Source organism: Lampetra fluviatilis, chromosome 60, assembly GCF_964198595.1.
Source record: "Lampetra fluviatilis chromosome 60, kcLamFluv1.1, whole genome shotgun sequence".
NCBI classification, from domain to species: Eukaryota; Metazoa; Chordata; class Hyperoartia; order Petromyzontiformes; family Petromyzontidae; genus Lampetra; species Lampetra fluviatilis.
In genome coordinates this window covers 344,603-361,795 of record NC_136334.1, presented here as the reverse complement: position 1 = coordinate 361,795, position 17,193 = coordinate 344,603, and the positions used below count along the sequence as shown (strand labels likewise).

General features: G+C 55.1%; 1 protein-coding gene across 1 annotated transcript in view; it reads right to left on the bottom strand.

The window, feature by feature from the left end:
* LOC144950904 (cytoplasmic FMR1-interacting protein 2-like) overlaps window positions 1-17,193 on the bottom strand; it is a 75,981-nt gene that overhangs the window by 9,555 nt on the left and 49,233 nt on the right. The window contains exons 25-30 of the mRNA XM_078881070.1: window positions 4,078-4,168; window positions 3,524-3,654; window positions 2,939-3,011; window positions 1,948-2,042; window positions 1,128-1,366; window positions 118-265 (exon numbers count right to left, since the gene is read on the bottom strand). Coding sequence (XP_078737196.1) covers window positions 118-265; window positions 1,128-1,366; window positions 1,948-2,042; window positions 2,939-3,011; window positions 3,524-3,654; window positions 4,078-4,168 — 777 coding nt within the window. The remainder of the gene's footprint in view (window positions 1-117; window positions 266-1,127; window positions 1,367-1,947; window positions 2,043-2,938; window positions 3,012-3,523; window positions 3,655-4,077; window positions 4,169-17,193) is intronic.

Genomic DNA, 17,193 nt, shown 5'->3' with positions numbered 1-17,193 from the left:
AGTAAAACCACTAACGATGGCAGGAAAAGCGCGCCAGTGACGCCATGGTTCCTGGGACCCTGAACAGAGCCGGCTGCGAGCCTCCGACCTGGGGCTCGCACAGCTTCGCCGACTCACCACGTTCTTGATGACGTCATCCTTGCCGTCGTGCCTCTGCACCTTGAGCAGGTGGTAGCAGAAGTCCAGCATGTCGAACTGCCTCTGCTGGCCCAGCAGCATGATGATGGAACAGCCGGCCCAGTGAAGGCCATCCCCAAAGCACTGCCTGTGAACAACAAAGGTTTACACACAAGATACACAACCGGATACAAAGACAAAGATCCTCCAGTATAGCCTTAACAGACTGTTGGGGCAAGTGCTGTTAGCGAGCGCCTATGAAGGCCGGCACGGAACACGAGGGGGTGTGTGGCCAGCACCATGCCCAACCGCCTTTGTCTCCCCAGTGACGATGTTTACACACCGCACAAGGTACTCATTCGAGGCTGAGTCGACCTAGGGGAGGCCCAGGACCGGTTCAAATAATCGTCACTGGTGTTGGCCGGGTTCGTAGCGCGCTAATCGCTACACTACCGCTCCCTACCACAACAACCAGATACACAACCGGACACACAGCCAGATACACAGATACACAATCAGATACACAACCGGATACAACCAGAGATGCAAGACACTGATCCCCTGTATAGACTTTTAAAGCTGCCGGGTCAATTGCGAGCATCTATGAAAGCCGGCACGGTACAATAGAGCACAGACGGCAGCTTGGCCAGCACCATGCCTGGCCACTTTTGTCTCCCCAAGGGTACACACGTACAATACATTTAAAATACAGATACACAAGCACAGGTACAAATACAGATTCCCGTATAGACAAGCACCGTCAGTGAGCAACTATTGTGGCTGGCACGGCGCACGAGGGAGTGGTGTGGTCATCAAGTGAGGAGGTGATGTGTTCAACAGCCGAGTCATTGAGTGAGAAGGTGATAGGATCAACACGCAGATCCGAGTAAGGCGATATGTCCAACACGCAGATCAACGAGTGTACAACGGGTTAAGCGTTTGGTTTGACGTTATTCAAAACACCGCCGCCACCACCACCGTGGACGTAAATGGCAAGCGGCAGAACTCACTCGGTGGTGAACTCGTTGGTGCCCACGGGGATGCAGTAGACGAACTGCATGGCGCTCCACAGGCGGTGGAGCTGGCAGCAGTCGTCCACGTGCATCACGCCGTTGGTGGGGGGCGGCCCCCGCCACACAGGGTCGTCCAGGTAGGCGCGTACGCGCGACAAGATCACCTCGAACATGGAGAGGCCACAGCAGAGCCGCTCCTTTGTCAGCAGGTCGCCCTCGCGTGCAATCGCTATTTGCTGTGGCGAGACACACGCACAAAGATCATCCGTGTAGTTTCTAACAGACCGTCGGAGCGAGTGTTGTTAGCGAGTTCTTATGAAGGCTGGCACGGCACACGAGAGAGTGGTGGGTGGCCAGCACCACACCCGGCCGAACAGCAACGATTGCACACCCCACCAGGTATCCATTTGAGGCCGAGTCAATGCGCAGGCACACATTAAATGACAAGGCACGTGAGGTCATGAAGATTACTGAGCGTGCAGTGTCACTCCACTGTGGCAATGAGCAAGGCTCCACTCCTGCGACCTGTGCAAGCGCCCGCTCTTAAATATTTACGGGCCAAGCGGTTCAAAAGTTCGATGGAGCCGAGTTGGCATCGCCAGGTCCTGGATTCGAACACAGGCACGGCGAGCCAGGGCCTCCACCGGGCGTTCACGCGTCGCAAGCCGGTCTCACCCTGCCCTCCAATGACAAACACCGATGTTGCTAGTTCTTAAAGAGGTCCAAACACAGCGGCAGCAGAGACGGGGCAGCCTCCCATCAGTAGACCGGCCGATTCGCCAGCCACTGGGGACGACAGCTGGCACTGCGGAGTCACCTGAGGGGTCCCTAGCCTCTCGATGAGCGGCACGAGGTGCAGGGGCTGGTACTTGCTCTCCAGCCGCTTCATCTTCGCCTCCAGCTTCTCCCCCTCTGTGCACGCAAACCACAAACGATCAACGAGTCTCAGATAAAAACATAAAATCAGTTTTCTTCTATAAAGTAATCTGACGGCGTAAAATTATTACGTAATAATAAAATTATCATTTAACACTTGAACATGTGGCACATTACGTAAAAATGTAACGTGTCTTCATTCTAAAAATGCTGCATCACCCGCAACGGCACGATGCCACGGTTGGTGGAGAGCAGGTGTGGCATTGGGAAGGCGATTTCACATCCTGTGACATCATTTTTTTTGTCAAAATGGAACTGTTTTTAGTTTGTTCTGAAATTCTGCACTTCGGCCCAATAAAAAAAAAAATTCAGCTTCATTGCCAGATTTTGGAGAGAGAAAAAAATAAATCGGCCCAATTTGCCAAATTAGATAAATTTGGAAGCCACACGACAACATCACACCCTACTGGCAGACTCTGGCCCACTTGCTGGCTGCTGCTGCAGCTCCGTTTAGCTTGTGAGCGACAGCTGCCGGCAGGGCCACCTGCTGCCGGATGCCCGCGAAATGTGCCGCAAAGGGCTTGTGGGGTACAATAATTATAATTGACATTTATAAAGCGCAATTCATCCAATGATCTCAGTGTGCCATTCATGAATTTAGGAAATATAAATAGTGCAGAGTCCACTGGTCATACATGGGAAGTGTAGGCTAGGCCACATTGTTTCGGTCTTTAGAGAAAACCGAAATAAGGTGGGTGACCTCGCCTGCGTTACCACAGGTGGCAGGGCGTTACATAGTCTTGGCGCACCTCCGATTAGCACGGTTGGCTATGTACGATGCGAAAGAAGTTCCACATACATAATCCGTACATTGCGTGGTGGTACTGATGGGGAGCATGAAAGGCGAAACGGTCGCAGTGGTGCGGCCTCACCTTTTACGTGGACGCGGGGCAGAATGTTCTGGAAGGGCGCGGCATGCAGGAGATCACACACCTCCTCTTGTGACTACAGGGGGGGAAAGCCACCAGCACTTTGTTTTAGTAGCGATGCGCGCGCAGCCCACGTAGGCCTCGGTCGTGCTCGACACACGAGAGGCTGCGTGAGCAGAGTATACTACTTGTGGGCACGTGTGGAGGAGGGGATGGGGAGTCTACTCTCGGTTAACAGAGCGACAGTGATACACGAGCCATCCAAGCGTCCGTACCCCTTGTCTACTGGGTACTAAACGAACCAGGTGTCCTTATACTTTAAGTTCTTACTCTATTAATCGCCCGTTGAAACCCGAGACCCTCTTACTACATTAATAAAGCACTTAACACCATCACTTTCCCGCTCAGGTGTCTTATAATGAACCAGGTGTCTTAGAGGTAAAGGCGAGTGTCCCGAGTCTCATTTACAGCACGGCAGCAGTGGTGACAGCAATGACAGCGGCAGGTATAAGGGGACACGTGAACATGAAGGAACATCATCAAACAACGACGAAGAAGGTGGAGTGGAGCGAGCGGTGTGCAGCTCACTAGACTCTGCTCAATGAGGAGGCAGAAGAGGATGGCGTTGCCGACTTCGCGCAGACTCTGGAAGACGTCGGTCTTGAGCTCGGCGTATTCCACGATATCCTTGAGCTGGTGGTGGAAGAACTCCAGGATTCCTGTGCCACCAAACCAACGGGGTCACAACCAGGAGTGTATTTCCCACTCAGTAAAGCCCGTTGAGCTAAGAAGCGTTCCACAATTACAGATTAAAAAGAACTTAATAACCGCAATTATGTTGTAAAAATACATTCAAGATAAAAATTTCGTGATTTTAATTGGGCGATTTTAAGATAATCGTCACTGTTGTTAGCCGTGAGCAGAAATCAAACTCGTCTGGCTGGGTTCGTAGTGCCGCGCGCTAAGCCCTGCACTATCGCTCCCCACACAAAAGCGACACACAAGTGTACACATACACACACACGTGTGCATGGCAACATAAACATGGCACAAGTGACGTCACGTGGCCCCTACGAATTATATTCAGCGGCCCACAGGGAGCCACAGCCGAATATCCCTGGGCACAGGGGACGAGCACCGACCTGGGGAGCCGTACTCGTAGCGCGGGAGGCGACAGATCTTGGGCATCACCTCCATCAGCGTCTTTACGTACTGCAGGATGGTGCCCTGCAGCTGTGGGACAATGGACGCACAGTGCAGGAGACAGACGAAGTTAACCACAACCCCCTCCCCGCACAGTCCCTTCACAGTCCTACGCTGCGGACAACAGACTCGGTTTTCGGATAAATCCGTATAATCACAAAATCGGAATCCGATATTAATTTTTTTGGAAGATCTGCATTTTGGTTTTGAATCTATAACAAAGTGTGATGTCACAAGGCACCACTGGCGGAGCCAGTGGGGTGGGGGGGGGGTGGCACGTGCCCCCCCAATGATCCGATCGAAATCCCTACTTTTGATCGGATAATTGGGGTTTATTAGTAATAAATCGTGATTTTGCGACCCCCACTGCCACTGTGTAGCATATTATTATGCGCCAGGGATTCTATGAGATGATAGGACAATAGTCTGGGTCCATAATTGGCAATAAGTAACGGCAAAGCAGTTATAAGTGACTAATGGAATTGTGCACAGTTGCGTATAGAGTCCACGACTTCCCTGAAGGCAAACACATTCAGTGAGCGCGATGCCAATCACACAACGTGGTTCGAATTCGACCCTCGATCGATGGCTGCGCCATCGCCGCACACACGTCGAATAAAACGCAAGGGACAAGTCCATACTTACTACAACTCTGATCATTTTTTATTGCTGGAGGGGTTGCCCCCCCCCACCTGAAAATCCTGGCTCTGCCATTGCAAGGCGCCACGGTGGCGAGATGTCAACTACCTTGCCTGACGCCTGTATATTTGGAGTTTGCATGTTCTCCCCGTGGTCGTGTGGATTTTTCTCCAGCCCTCCGGTTTTTCCCTTCACATTTAGTAAACATGCTTTTAGGGTATTTGGCTGCTATAAATTTCCACACGATAAGCAACTTCGTTGAGCTATCATTGATGGCCAGGTCGCTTCTGAAAACGAGCTATATAGCCCAGTGGACCTTACCTGGAAAAATTGATAAATATTTTAGTAGTTCCATTATGCAAATCTTACCAGAATTGCACTGAAATAGGTTGCAGAATTAAGAGTAGTCTGTTTACTTGTGCAAACAATACGATTATGATTCTTCTTCTTGGTTCTTTCGGTAAAGTCACGTAGAAGGGAAGTAATAAAATAATAAAAATAAAACATAATAAAACAATTCTCACGACGTTTCGGCCACAACGCAAGCAGCCGTCCTCAGGCGAAGAATGAGAACATTATCAAGCTAGGAGCTTATATAGGTGAAGTATTGGAAAATGACGGCAGGAAACTCCTTGACGGGAACACACTTCTTTTATTAAATCTTGACTTGTAACAATACAACGCGTGGCCTCTCTTCTTCACACTGCACTTCTCTTGACTCAGGATTCTGTGCTGCCGGCTCTCTGTGCCTCGTGTAGACTCCGCGCCTCGGCTACACTCCTCTCTCGCCTCGTGTAGACTCTGCGCCTCTGCTACACTCTCCACTCGCCTCGTGTAGACTTTGCACCGCTCTCGCTGGCTACACCGTATGCATACTCGGCTCGTGCAGACCTTCCTCTCTCGCTGGCTACACCGTATGCATACTCGGCTCGTGCAGACCGTTCTCTCTCGCTGGCTACACACTACACATTACTCAGCTCGTGTAGACCGTTCTATCTCGCTGGCTACACACTACACATTACTCAGCTCGTGTAGACCGTTCTATCTCGCTGGCTACACACTATACATTACTCAGCTCGTGTAGACCGTTCTATCTCGCTGGCTACACACTATACATTACTCAGCTCGTGTAGACCGTTCTATCTCGCTGGCTACACACTATACATCACTCAGCTTCTACTCTCCCTTACTCTCCTCTCCGGGCTCTATCTCTGCACCTTCCTCTTCATTCTTAGATGGTTCCACTTCCCCCCCTGCTCCTCTGTGCATCACCTTATATACCCCTTCTTCCCGGGAGACGGAGCGGATGCGGACCTCAACGTCGGCACCGCTCCTCAGTTACCCAATCCCCACGCTCTATCCCCACGATCCGGTTCCGCTCAGCGCGTGTTTCCACTCCCCAACCAATCACACCGCGCTGCTACCCGATCACTCCCTCTGGGCGCGTCACCGGCACACAGCCAATCAGCAGCACTACCCCCACCCGCGCACTGACGCCTGCTCCTCCCCGTCAGCGCGCGTCACCGCACACACACCCGTACATACGCGCTGGCACACGACATATACACCCAGCGCGTATCACCACTACATCACCCCCTCCCACATAGCTCGCAGCCGGCCCGGCTGCTAACAACAACCAACCGCGACGATAAAACGACAATCAACAAAAAAAAACCCCGTAACCCCCCGAGTGTGCCCCGTAACACAACACAACAACAACAACAACAAGAATAACTATGTACAGATTGACAATGAACCCGAAAAGTCAACAATAACACGATACGAGCAAATTCGAAACGAACGCGCCCCACGTCCCTGCGACTACACGCAGTGACGAGGCGCTCCAACTGCCCCGACTCCTCACGAGGCAGGTCATGCAAAGTAGCACGACCTGGCGCGAGTCCGTCTGGCTGGTCCATCGTATGGGGCGGGACACTGACGACCGTCCGGCGGTTCCGGCTGCTCCAGACGGCGCGGAACGGGCCTGAAAGGGCCGGCCCCGCCGCGGAGATCCGGCCGCCGGTGATCGGCAGCTGTCAGTTCCGAGACACCTGGGAGCAGATCAGGCGAAAATACGTGTGGATCAGGCAGAGACATTTCCCCCTCTGGGTCGCCGGTCACGTCACACGCCCGGCCATCACGACACAAGGGGAGGCCATATGGAGGCGAGAACGGTTTCAGTCGGGAGGGGTGAACGTACCACCGGCGCTTTCCCCACTTTATCTGAACGCACTGGGGCCGTGCAACGCGCACGACCTCCACGGGTCCCCTCCACGGTCTCAACAATTTAGGCGACGTAGCCAAGGGCGCCTGAGGGCAATGCAGCCAGGCCCTGTCACCTGGTTTCCATTCGTGCATGGACACCTTCCGTGCCCGCAACCGTTCATTAGCAATTTGGCGAGCCCGCGAATTAAGCCGCGCGGCCTCCCTCGCCTCTGTCAGCTTGTGAATATTAAACTTAATATGTTCTGCCAAATTAGAATTAGTTCGTGGAGCGGACAGGCCAAGTTGCGTTTCTATTGGCGGGTCAGCTTCCCGACCGTACATCAGATAGAATGGGGAAAACCCCGTAGCTGCATGGGGGGCCATTCTATACGCAGCAAGGACTCCCGGGACCTGCAGGTCCCAATCTACATGTGCCTCGCACACCTGCTGGCACAGCATGGAAGTCAAGGTTTTGTGGAGTCTCTCCACCATCCCGTCAGTCTGCGGGTGGTACGGGGAGGTACGCACCTTCTTGGTACCCAACAGATCGCACACCTCTTGCAACAATTTACTCGAAAAATTTTTACCTTGGTCGGTCAGCAGGCGTTCGGGAGCCCCTTTGTCCAGGACATAGCCCTGGACGAAGGCATCCGTCACAGCCGCTGCCGACTGGTTAGCGAGAGGCCACGCCATAGGCCATCGGGTAAAGTATTCGACCCCCACTAACAAATATTTATTCCCTCTCGGCGTGACTGGGAAGGGCCCCAAAATATCGAGTGCAACGAGCTCGTTGGTACGCGAGACCTGAATAGATTGCAGCGGTGGATTAGCTGCCACGGCCGGTGGTTTACGCCCGGCGCACTCAACGCACCCCTTCAGAATATGCACCACATCACTTCCCATTCCCGGCCAGTAATAGTCACGCTGAAGCAGGGCAAGCGTCTTGTTAACTCCCAAGTGCAAGAGGCGTTCGTGTGCCGCCAAGACAACCCTCCCCCTCACAGCGGAAGGCACCACGAGTGCGTTCCGCCGGGACAAACTGTCCCATTTCAATAACACGCCCCGCTCAAGTACATAGGAGCCGGTACGCTCCTGGTCCCCCTCGGGACCCCCAACCTTGCGGCGCAATGCTAGCAGCGAGCTGTCCGCCATCTGGAGGCGGCCCCATTCGCTGAGCGACAGCGAGAGCAGCGAGTCCCGACCCTGAGAGGCAGTGGAATCATCCCCGATCGGTGCGCCCGCTGTCGCAGCCAGTGCCCCCATCTCCCCCGCAAGCGTCGGTTTACAGCGCGCCGATCCCGACAAACACGCGCATTCATCACAAGGCAACAACCGCGACAAGCAATCGGCATTCGTGTGTCGCAACCCCTTACGGTACGTAGTCGTAAACTGATAGTCCTGGAGGACTTCCAACCAACGCGACAACTGGCCCGAGGGCTGGGCGACCCTCAATGAATACTGTAGCGCCGCGTGGTCCGTTCGGACTGTAAAGTGACGACCATAAAGATATGGCCTAAACTGTTGCACAAAAAAAACAATGGCAAGCAGCTCGCGACGGGTGACACAGTAGCGCTGCTCCGCCGGAGACAACACCCTACTACCGTAGGCGACAACTCTTTCGACACCCCCAACGACTTGGGATAGCACCCCCCCAATGCCCGTGTTGCTAGCATCCGTGTCCAGCAAAAAGGGACTGGCAAAATCGGGATAACACAAGGGTGGGGCACCCACCAAGGCGTCCCGGAGGGAGCGAAACGCGGCCTCCTCCTCTGGTCCCCATTTGAACTTCACTCCCTTCGCCGTTAGAGCGTGCAAGGGTTTTGCAATAGTGGCGAAGTGCTCAACGAACCGCCGATAATAAGAAGCAAACCCGATGAAACTACGCACGTCGGAAACGGACGTAGGTGTCGGCCACGAACCGACACAATCCGTCTTCGCGGGATCGGTGGAGATCCCCGAAGAATCGACAATGTGACCCAAGTATCTAACGGACCTACGAAGGAGGTGACATTTGGCCGGTTTAAATTTCAACTTAGCCGATCGCATTCGCAAGAACACCCCTCTCAATCGCCGGAGGTGTTCCTCAAACGTTTTACTGAAAACAATGACATCGTCCATATAAATCAAGCATGTATCCCACTGCAAGCCCGACAAAACCAGCTCCATAAGTCGCTGAAACGTCGCTGGAGAGGAGTGAAGTCCCATGGGTAACCGGTTAAACTGGAACAGCCCCCCTGGAGTCCGAAATGCTGTCTTAGGTTTCGACTCTTCGTCGAGCGGCAACTGCCAAAACCCCGATAACAAATCAAGAGTCGAAAAATAACGCGCACCAGACAATGCATCGAGGGACTCATCCATCCTGGGGAGCGGATACGCGTCAGCCACAGAGATCTTATTCAGGCGACGGAAATCAACGCAGAATCGCAGGGACCCGTCCTGCTTCTTAACCAGCACAATAGGCGCTCCCCACGGGCTAGAGGAGGGCGAAATAATATCGGCTTCTAGCATATCGTTAACAGCCGACTGAACATGTTCCTTCTCCACGGGACTCAGTCGGAAGGGATTTAGCCTGACCGGCGCCGCATCGCCCGTTTCAATGTGATGGTGCAACAAATCCGTGCACCCAATGTCATACTTATGTTTACTGAATACATCAGAGAATTCAATGAGCAACTCGCGCAGCGCACCCAACTGCGCCGCCGACAAATCGTCCGAGGCGGCACATAACGAATGGACCCACTCAAGGTCTTCCCTTGGCTCAACGTTCCGCGCGGGGCTCGAGCCCACCTGCGCAACCAACCCATCATCCCCAGGAACCTGCGCCGCGTGAGCCAGCACGGTGCCCTGCGGGATGACAGCTGGTCGCGACCCCGCGTTCAAAACCATCACAAACGGATCCCTGTCAGCCCGCACCAAAGTGTGAGCCACCGATAAATCAAGACCCCCGACAGCCTTGTTAGAAGGACCCAAAAGCATACTCTGTCCCGAAGCCTCCCTCACCCATGGTTTTCGCAACCGGAGGGGAATCAACATCTGTGAACCCGGGGGCACTTGCACTGTCTGCGTCGCCACCGCTTGTATCGTAGCGCACGCCGTCCGAATGTCAGTAGGGCCCGTCAAAAATGAAATCCGGCGACCCGATGGCAGTTCAATGCATCGTTGATCGATAAGAATTTTAATGGGCATTTTAGCCAAAAAGTCAGTGCCCAAAAGACACGGAACTGCCAAAGAAGACGAAACGAAAACGGGTCCCGATAATTTGATATCTCCAATGCAAATGGACGCCCTAACCTGACCGATAATGCCCAACGATCCCCCATTAGCGGCGTAAAATGGCACATCAACTGGAAGCAGCGGACGACATTGGACTGGAAGAATATTATAAATGAGGTCCGATATAATAGTTGCCGATGCCCCCGTGTCCACTAACACCCTAATCTCAACCCCATCAATAGATCCCGTAACAACGGACGAACCCGCCGAAGCAGCCACAATTCTATGCCCCAATTCCGCCCATTCAATGTCTCCCTGGTCCCGGCCGAACCCCCCTCGCCGAACCGAATCCCCGAACCTTAACCGGCCCTCCTCCGCCGCAACGCGGCGTCCCATGTGTGCCGAATAAACAGGCCGAGCGTGTGAGGTGCCGCGACTTGCCGGGGATTGTAGAGATGACTTGGGCTCTCGGTCGTCGTCCAGCCGAGCTCCCATGGCGCGCTGCCGCGGAGCGCGGCACCCGGACGCCACGTGGCCCCGGAGGCCGCAGTTATAGCACGTGACGAGGGTCGGAGTAGATCTTGGTTGCTCCGACTTTCGGCCCGATCGCAGAGGCGACCGGGCCCCCGGCCTCCAGTCCCCTGGTCGTCCCGTGGCGAACGCCTCCTCTCGTGGGCTGACGACTTGGGGTTCGGCGACCACCAACCCCGGGGCTGCGACGACAGCAGCGTTGCAACCAACGCCTTGCTTCCGTTGTAGGGCCTCGTGCGCTTGAATACTCGTGGCGACTCTCAAAGAAGAAATATCAATGTCGTCAGCTGTGTTGATAGGGACCCCCAGGTCCTGCGCCAACTTGAGCAGCTGCTCCAAAACCATCGCGTCTTGGCCCTCCTCGTCCATCCGAGGGAACGCAGCATCAGCAAGAGCCAGCAACGCCGTGCGATAGGCCAGCGCGGTCTCCGTGGCCGCTTTCCGTCTTGCGTAGAACTGATGGCGGCATGTAGAGGGAGGCCCGTAGACCCTGGCCAACAAACCCAGCGCATCCTTCAGCGTGGAGCGGTCCGACTTCCGTGCAGCCCTGAAGGCCGCGAGCGCATCGTCGTCCAGCATGGCGGGCAATGCCCGCAGCGCTGTAGCATCGGACCACGCTGACATCTCTTGATGCGCCAAAAACCTTCGCTGAAATTGGCCCCAGTCTCCGCCTTCCGCCTTGAAGGCTGACAATGTGGGCAGGCGCTGCTGAAAAATGAAGTCATCCGCCTCGTGGTTCCTCTCCGCCTGTCCGTCGGTGTCTAAGATGGCGGCTCCAGCAGCAGACGTAAGATGGCGGACCCCCTCGCGCGCTGATGACGTCGATGCGCGCGCTTGGGAACCCACCACCACGTGGCGCTCGCCGTTCCCGCCAAAAGTAGGCCCAGGCGCAATGGCGGGAATCCCCCATTCGTTTTGGCGGGAATCTGCGGGGCGACCTTGTAAAATGTCCCCCACCGTCCCCGCTCCTCCCGACGAGCTGATCTCCGCCAAGATGGACGCGGCGGCGAGCAGCAGCTCCGCCAGTCGGGAGTGCGCCTCACGAAGCCCGGCGTCTGTCCCCGGTCGCTCGGCCGGCGCCGTCGACGGACCCTGCAGCGTGGACAAGTCCTCTTCCTCACCCCCCGCCACCAGCGGCTCCGAGTCGTCCAGGTCTTCCTCGCGGTCAATCCCGTGGGTCCTACGGGTCTTCCTCGTCTCCATACTTGGAAGCCCGTTTCACTTCTGACGCCAGATGAAGTATTGGAAAATGACGGCAGGAAACTCCTTGACGGGAACACACTTCTTTTATTAAATCTTGACTTGTAACAATACAACGCGTGGCCTCTCTTCTTCACACTGCACTTCTCTTGACTCAGGATTCTGTGCTGCCGGCTCTCTGTGCCTCGTGTAGACTCCGCGCCTCGGCTACACTCCTCTCTCGCCTCGTGTAGACTCTGCGCCTCTGCTACACTCTCCACTCGCCTCGTGTAGACTTTGCACCGCTCTCGCTGGCTACACCGTATGCATACTCGGCTCGTGCAGACCTTCCTCTCTCGCTGGCTACACCGTATGCATACTCGGCTCGTGCAGACCGTTCTCTCTCGCTGGCTACACACTACACATTACTCAGCTCGTGTAGACCGTTCTATCTCGCTGGCTACACACTACACATTACTCAGCTCGTGTAGACCGTTCTATCTCGCTGGCTACACACTATACATTACTCAGCTCGTGTAGACCGTTCTATCTCGCTGGCTACACACTATACATTACTCAGCTCGTGTAGACCGTTCTATCTCGCTGGCTACACACTATACATCACTCAGCTTCTACTCTCCCTTACTCTCCTCTCCGGGCTCTATCTCTGCACCTTCCTCTTCATTCTTAGATGGTTCCACTTCCCCCCCTGCTCCTCTGTGCATCACCTTATATACCCCTTCTTCCCGGGAGACGGAGCGGATGCGGACCTCAACGTCGGCACCGCTCCTCAGTTACCCAATCCCCACGCTCTATCCCCACGATCCGGTTCCGCTCAGCGCGTGTTTCCACTCCCCAACCAATCACACCGCGCTGCTACCCGATCACTCCCTCTGGGCGCGTCACCGGCACACAGCCAATCAGCAGCACTACCCCCACCCGCGCACTGACGCCTGCTCCTCCCCGTCAGCGCGCGTCACCGCACACACACCCGTACATACGCGCTGGCACACGACATATACACCCAGCGCGTATCACCACTACATCGGTGTTGTGAGGAGGAGCGCCTTAACAAAAGAATGTGCATATGAAGAGGAATTTAGCATACCAATGGACAATGCGTAGGAGGTGGGCGGAGGGGTTTCAAAGTCCCATTATGCCCATGCATTATGCAGGATCAACAGCACCACGGGGGGGCGCAAGGAACAGCGTTAATAAAGTGTAATAAAAGACTTGACCACGATATCTGGCTCAGTGTCCTTTATTCGGTCCGTACTGCGTCCCCACACGGCTGTCTCTCTTATTCTCTCTGTGCTGGTTCCGATGTCACTCCAGTCCACATCAGCAGCCCCGCTGCTGTTCTTGTCGCTCTTGCAGCCCCACAGCAGCTCCGCTGCTGTACTCTCACACAGCTCCCTTGGCTGTTCCTGCTGCAGCTCTGACGGCCTCGTGCTGTCTCGCCTTCTCGTCGCTCCTGCGACTCCTGGCAGCCACCCCGCCGCTCCTCACACACAGCCTTACTGCCTATCTCTATCTGCAGCTCACACCTCCCAGTAGCTCCCTACTGTTCCCAGGGTTGGCTCCCGCTTCTGACGGTGCCCCCTCGGCTCGTACGCCCGCGTGGCCCCACACCTTTCCATTCACACCCCGACTGCCTTCTCCTTCCGGTTTACCCGCTTAAGGACCCCCTACCTTTCACCCACGTCACCTGGCTCCGCCTCCTCGTGACGTCACATCCGGAAGGTCGCTTTCGCCCGCATTACACCACCCTCCCCCATAGAAAAAACCCAGCCGACCTCGGCTGAACAACACCAAAGCGTAATGCGGTGAACCGACCTTCCCCCTTAAAGGACACTAAGCATGCAATATAACAACAAGAACAACACACAAGTAACATCGACGAACGTACGAAAGCATGCGATAAATACGACGGCAAGAACAAGAACAATAACAACATACAATCAACGAAACGTAAGCGATTTGGAACGAGTGCGGGTCGCCGGCCCGTCCCGGACGGTCGGCGGCCCACTTGTAGAACGGGGACGCGATGGAACACGAGAAATGACAGGGGGTAATTCCCCTGCTGCGATTGGAAGTCCACCGACATCTCGTGTCCCTGACGAATCAGTCTTGGTCATATTCGGCGAATGCGCCTGCAGCGGGGTCGGAAGGGTCGCCGGGCTTGAAGGTCCCGCAGCCTTGGCAGGCGCCCTCCAAGCAGGCCCACTCCTCCCCCGCGGTGTCACGGTCGGCCTGTCTGGAACAGGTACGACAGGCGCTCTAGCAAGATCAATGGACGCAGGCGGGGAAGAGTCAGAGTCAGCAGCAACAGACCCCGGCAAGGCAACATTGGGAGATGACGCATCACGTAGGGGAGCAACATATGGTTTCAACCGCGACGTATGGACAAACCAACGGCGAGAACCAAACTGAACGCGCGCCGACTGTGGATTGGGAACCTCAATGAGGCGCACAGGACCATGCCAAGGTTTGTGCAATTTAGGAGAGGTCCCCGGCCGCACCTGCGGGCAATGGAGCCAGGCCAGGTCTCCCACCTTCCAGGGGCACTCCCCCTCAGACCGCCGAGCATACCGCTCGTTCCGGGCCTGGGCTTTGGCCGTAGCCACGCGGGCGTTTTCCCGCGCCTCCGTAACCCGGCGAACCGTGTCCTGAATGTATTCAGGGAGTGGTTTACGAGGTCCCTTCACCCCAGTACCCAATTGCACATCCACCGGAGGCACGTTTTCCCGACCATACATAAGGTAAAACGGCGAATACCCTGTAGCCGCATGGGGCGTCATCCTGTACGCCGAAAGCACTCCGGGGATGTGCAGATCCCAATCCGATTGCTGTTCACTCACAGTATGGCAAAGCATGGCAGACAATGTCCTGTTCAGCCGCTCAACCATACCATCCGTCTGCGGATGGTATGGAGATGTCCGTATCTTCTTGGTCCCAAGGCCTGCGCACACTTCAGCCAATAATTTAGAAGAGAAATTTCGGCCCTGGTCCGTGAGGAGTCTCTCCGGCGCCCCCTTGTCCATAATGTACCCAAACAAAAAGGCGTCGGTGATGGCCGCGGCCGACTGATCGGGCAACGGCCAGGCCATCGGCCAACGGGAGAGATACTCGACCCCTACCAGCAAATATTTATTTCCCCTCGCCGATGGTGGGAAGGGTCCCAATATGTCCAGTGCCACCAATTCATTGACTCGAGACACCTGAATCGACTGGAGAGGCGGCACGTAAGGATGTTTAGGCGGCTTACGCCGGGCGCATTCAGGGCACGCGCGCACGTGCCCTACGACATCTGTCGCCATGCCGTGCCAAAAATAATGACGTTGTAACGTCAACAAGGTCTTCTGCACCCCTAAATGCAATAGTGTGTCACAATGGAGGGTTCTAATCAACTCAAATCGCAAGGACGTTGGTACCACCACACGCCAGCTTTCCTGGAACCTTTCTTGCCACATAAGCAGACCATCTCGGAGAGCGGTTCGCGGCCCCACAGCCGAACTCGGACTCCCCTTGTCCCTCATAGACCGCTTCCGCATGGACAACAACGACTCGTCCATCATCTGTTCCCGAATCCAGACAGACCGCGGCAGATTCAAAACCCCATCAGTCGGTCCCGGTTCCATCGGAGTATCCGACTTCCCGACGGCCAACGTGAGCGGCTGAGGGGGGTTGAGAATCGGCGAACACCTATGCGTCCCCGACGCACATTTACAAGGGGCGCGCCCTGGTAATCTGGAAAGTGCGTCAGCGTTCGCATGGCGCACTCCCTTCCGATGTTGAATTTGGAAGGAAAACTCCTGCAGCGTGTCCAACCAACGTGCCCACTGTCCCGATGGCTGGTCCATTTTAAGTGCATATTGCAAGGCCGCATGATCCGTACGCACAATAAAAGAACGACCGTAAAGGTACGGTCGAAATTGCCGTAGGAAAAAAACAACCGCCAAAAGTTCTCTACGAGTGACACAGTAGCGTGTTTCCGCAGGCGACAAGACTCGGCTACCATACGCCACGACGCGCTCTACGCCCCCTTTAGACTGTGATAATACCGCCCCAATACCTGTGTCACTCGCGTCCGTATCGAGAATGAAAGGGCGATCAAAATCGGGATAATCCAATGTCGGGGCCGTAGCCAATAGATCACGCAGACTCCGAAAGGCCGCCTCTTCCGGCTCTCCCCAAACAAATTTCCGTCCTTTACCCGTAAGGAGATGCAAGGGCCTCGCAATCGTCGCAAACCCCGGCACAAATCTTCGGTAATACGAGGCAAATCCCAAAAACCGTCTAACATCCCCCACAGAGGCCGGAGTCGGCCAATCCCGGACACACGCCGTCTTTTCCGGATCCGTGGACACCCCCTCGGCACTCACAATGTGCCCCAAATAACGGACGGACCGTTGCAGTAGGTGGCATTTCTTTGGTTTGAATTTCAAATTGGCAGAGCGCATCCTCGTGAACACTGTCTCCAGCCGCGTTAAATGTTCCTCAAATGTGCGGCTGAACACAATAATATCGTCCAAATATATAAGACACGTCTCCCACTGCAACCCCGTCAAAACGAGCTCCATCAATCTTTGAAACGTAGCAGGGGCCGCATTCAATCCCATCGGGAGGCAGTTGAATTGAAATAACCCCTGCGGCGTACGGAATGCGGTTTTCTCCCGTGAGGACTCGTCAAGGGGAAGCTGCCAAAATCCCGAAGAGAGGTCCAGTGTGGAAAAGAACTTAGCCCCCGACAATGCGTCAAGGGAGTCGTCCATACGTGGCAGGGGGTACGCATCTGCCACCGATATCTTATTCAATTTCCGGAAATCGACACAAAATCTCAAGTTGCCATCCTTTTTCTTAACCAAGACCACAGGAGCGCCCCATGGGCTGTTAGATGGCGATATAATGTCCGCAGCCAACATGTCTTCCACCGCCCCCCGAACGTGTTCTCGCTCCGCTGGACTCATCCGATGCGAATTTAACCGAATAGGGGCAGCGTCGCCCGTCTCAATGTGATGGGAAAGCAACGATGTGCGTCCCAAATCCAAATCGTCGGAGCTGAATACATCCGAATACGTCAGCAACAATTTACGCAGCGCATCACGTTGCCCCACGGACAGGGAAGAATTTTCGTCACATAAGGTAGCGATCCAACGATTATCCGAACCCCTTGGCTCGGAAACACCAGCGACCACTCCTCGGCGATGCGGACAATCGTGCGTCGCAAACGCCGTAGTGGCATGTGCCACAACCGTACCGGCCGGAACACGGATGTTTTCCACCCC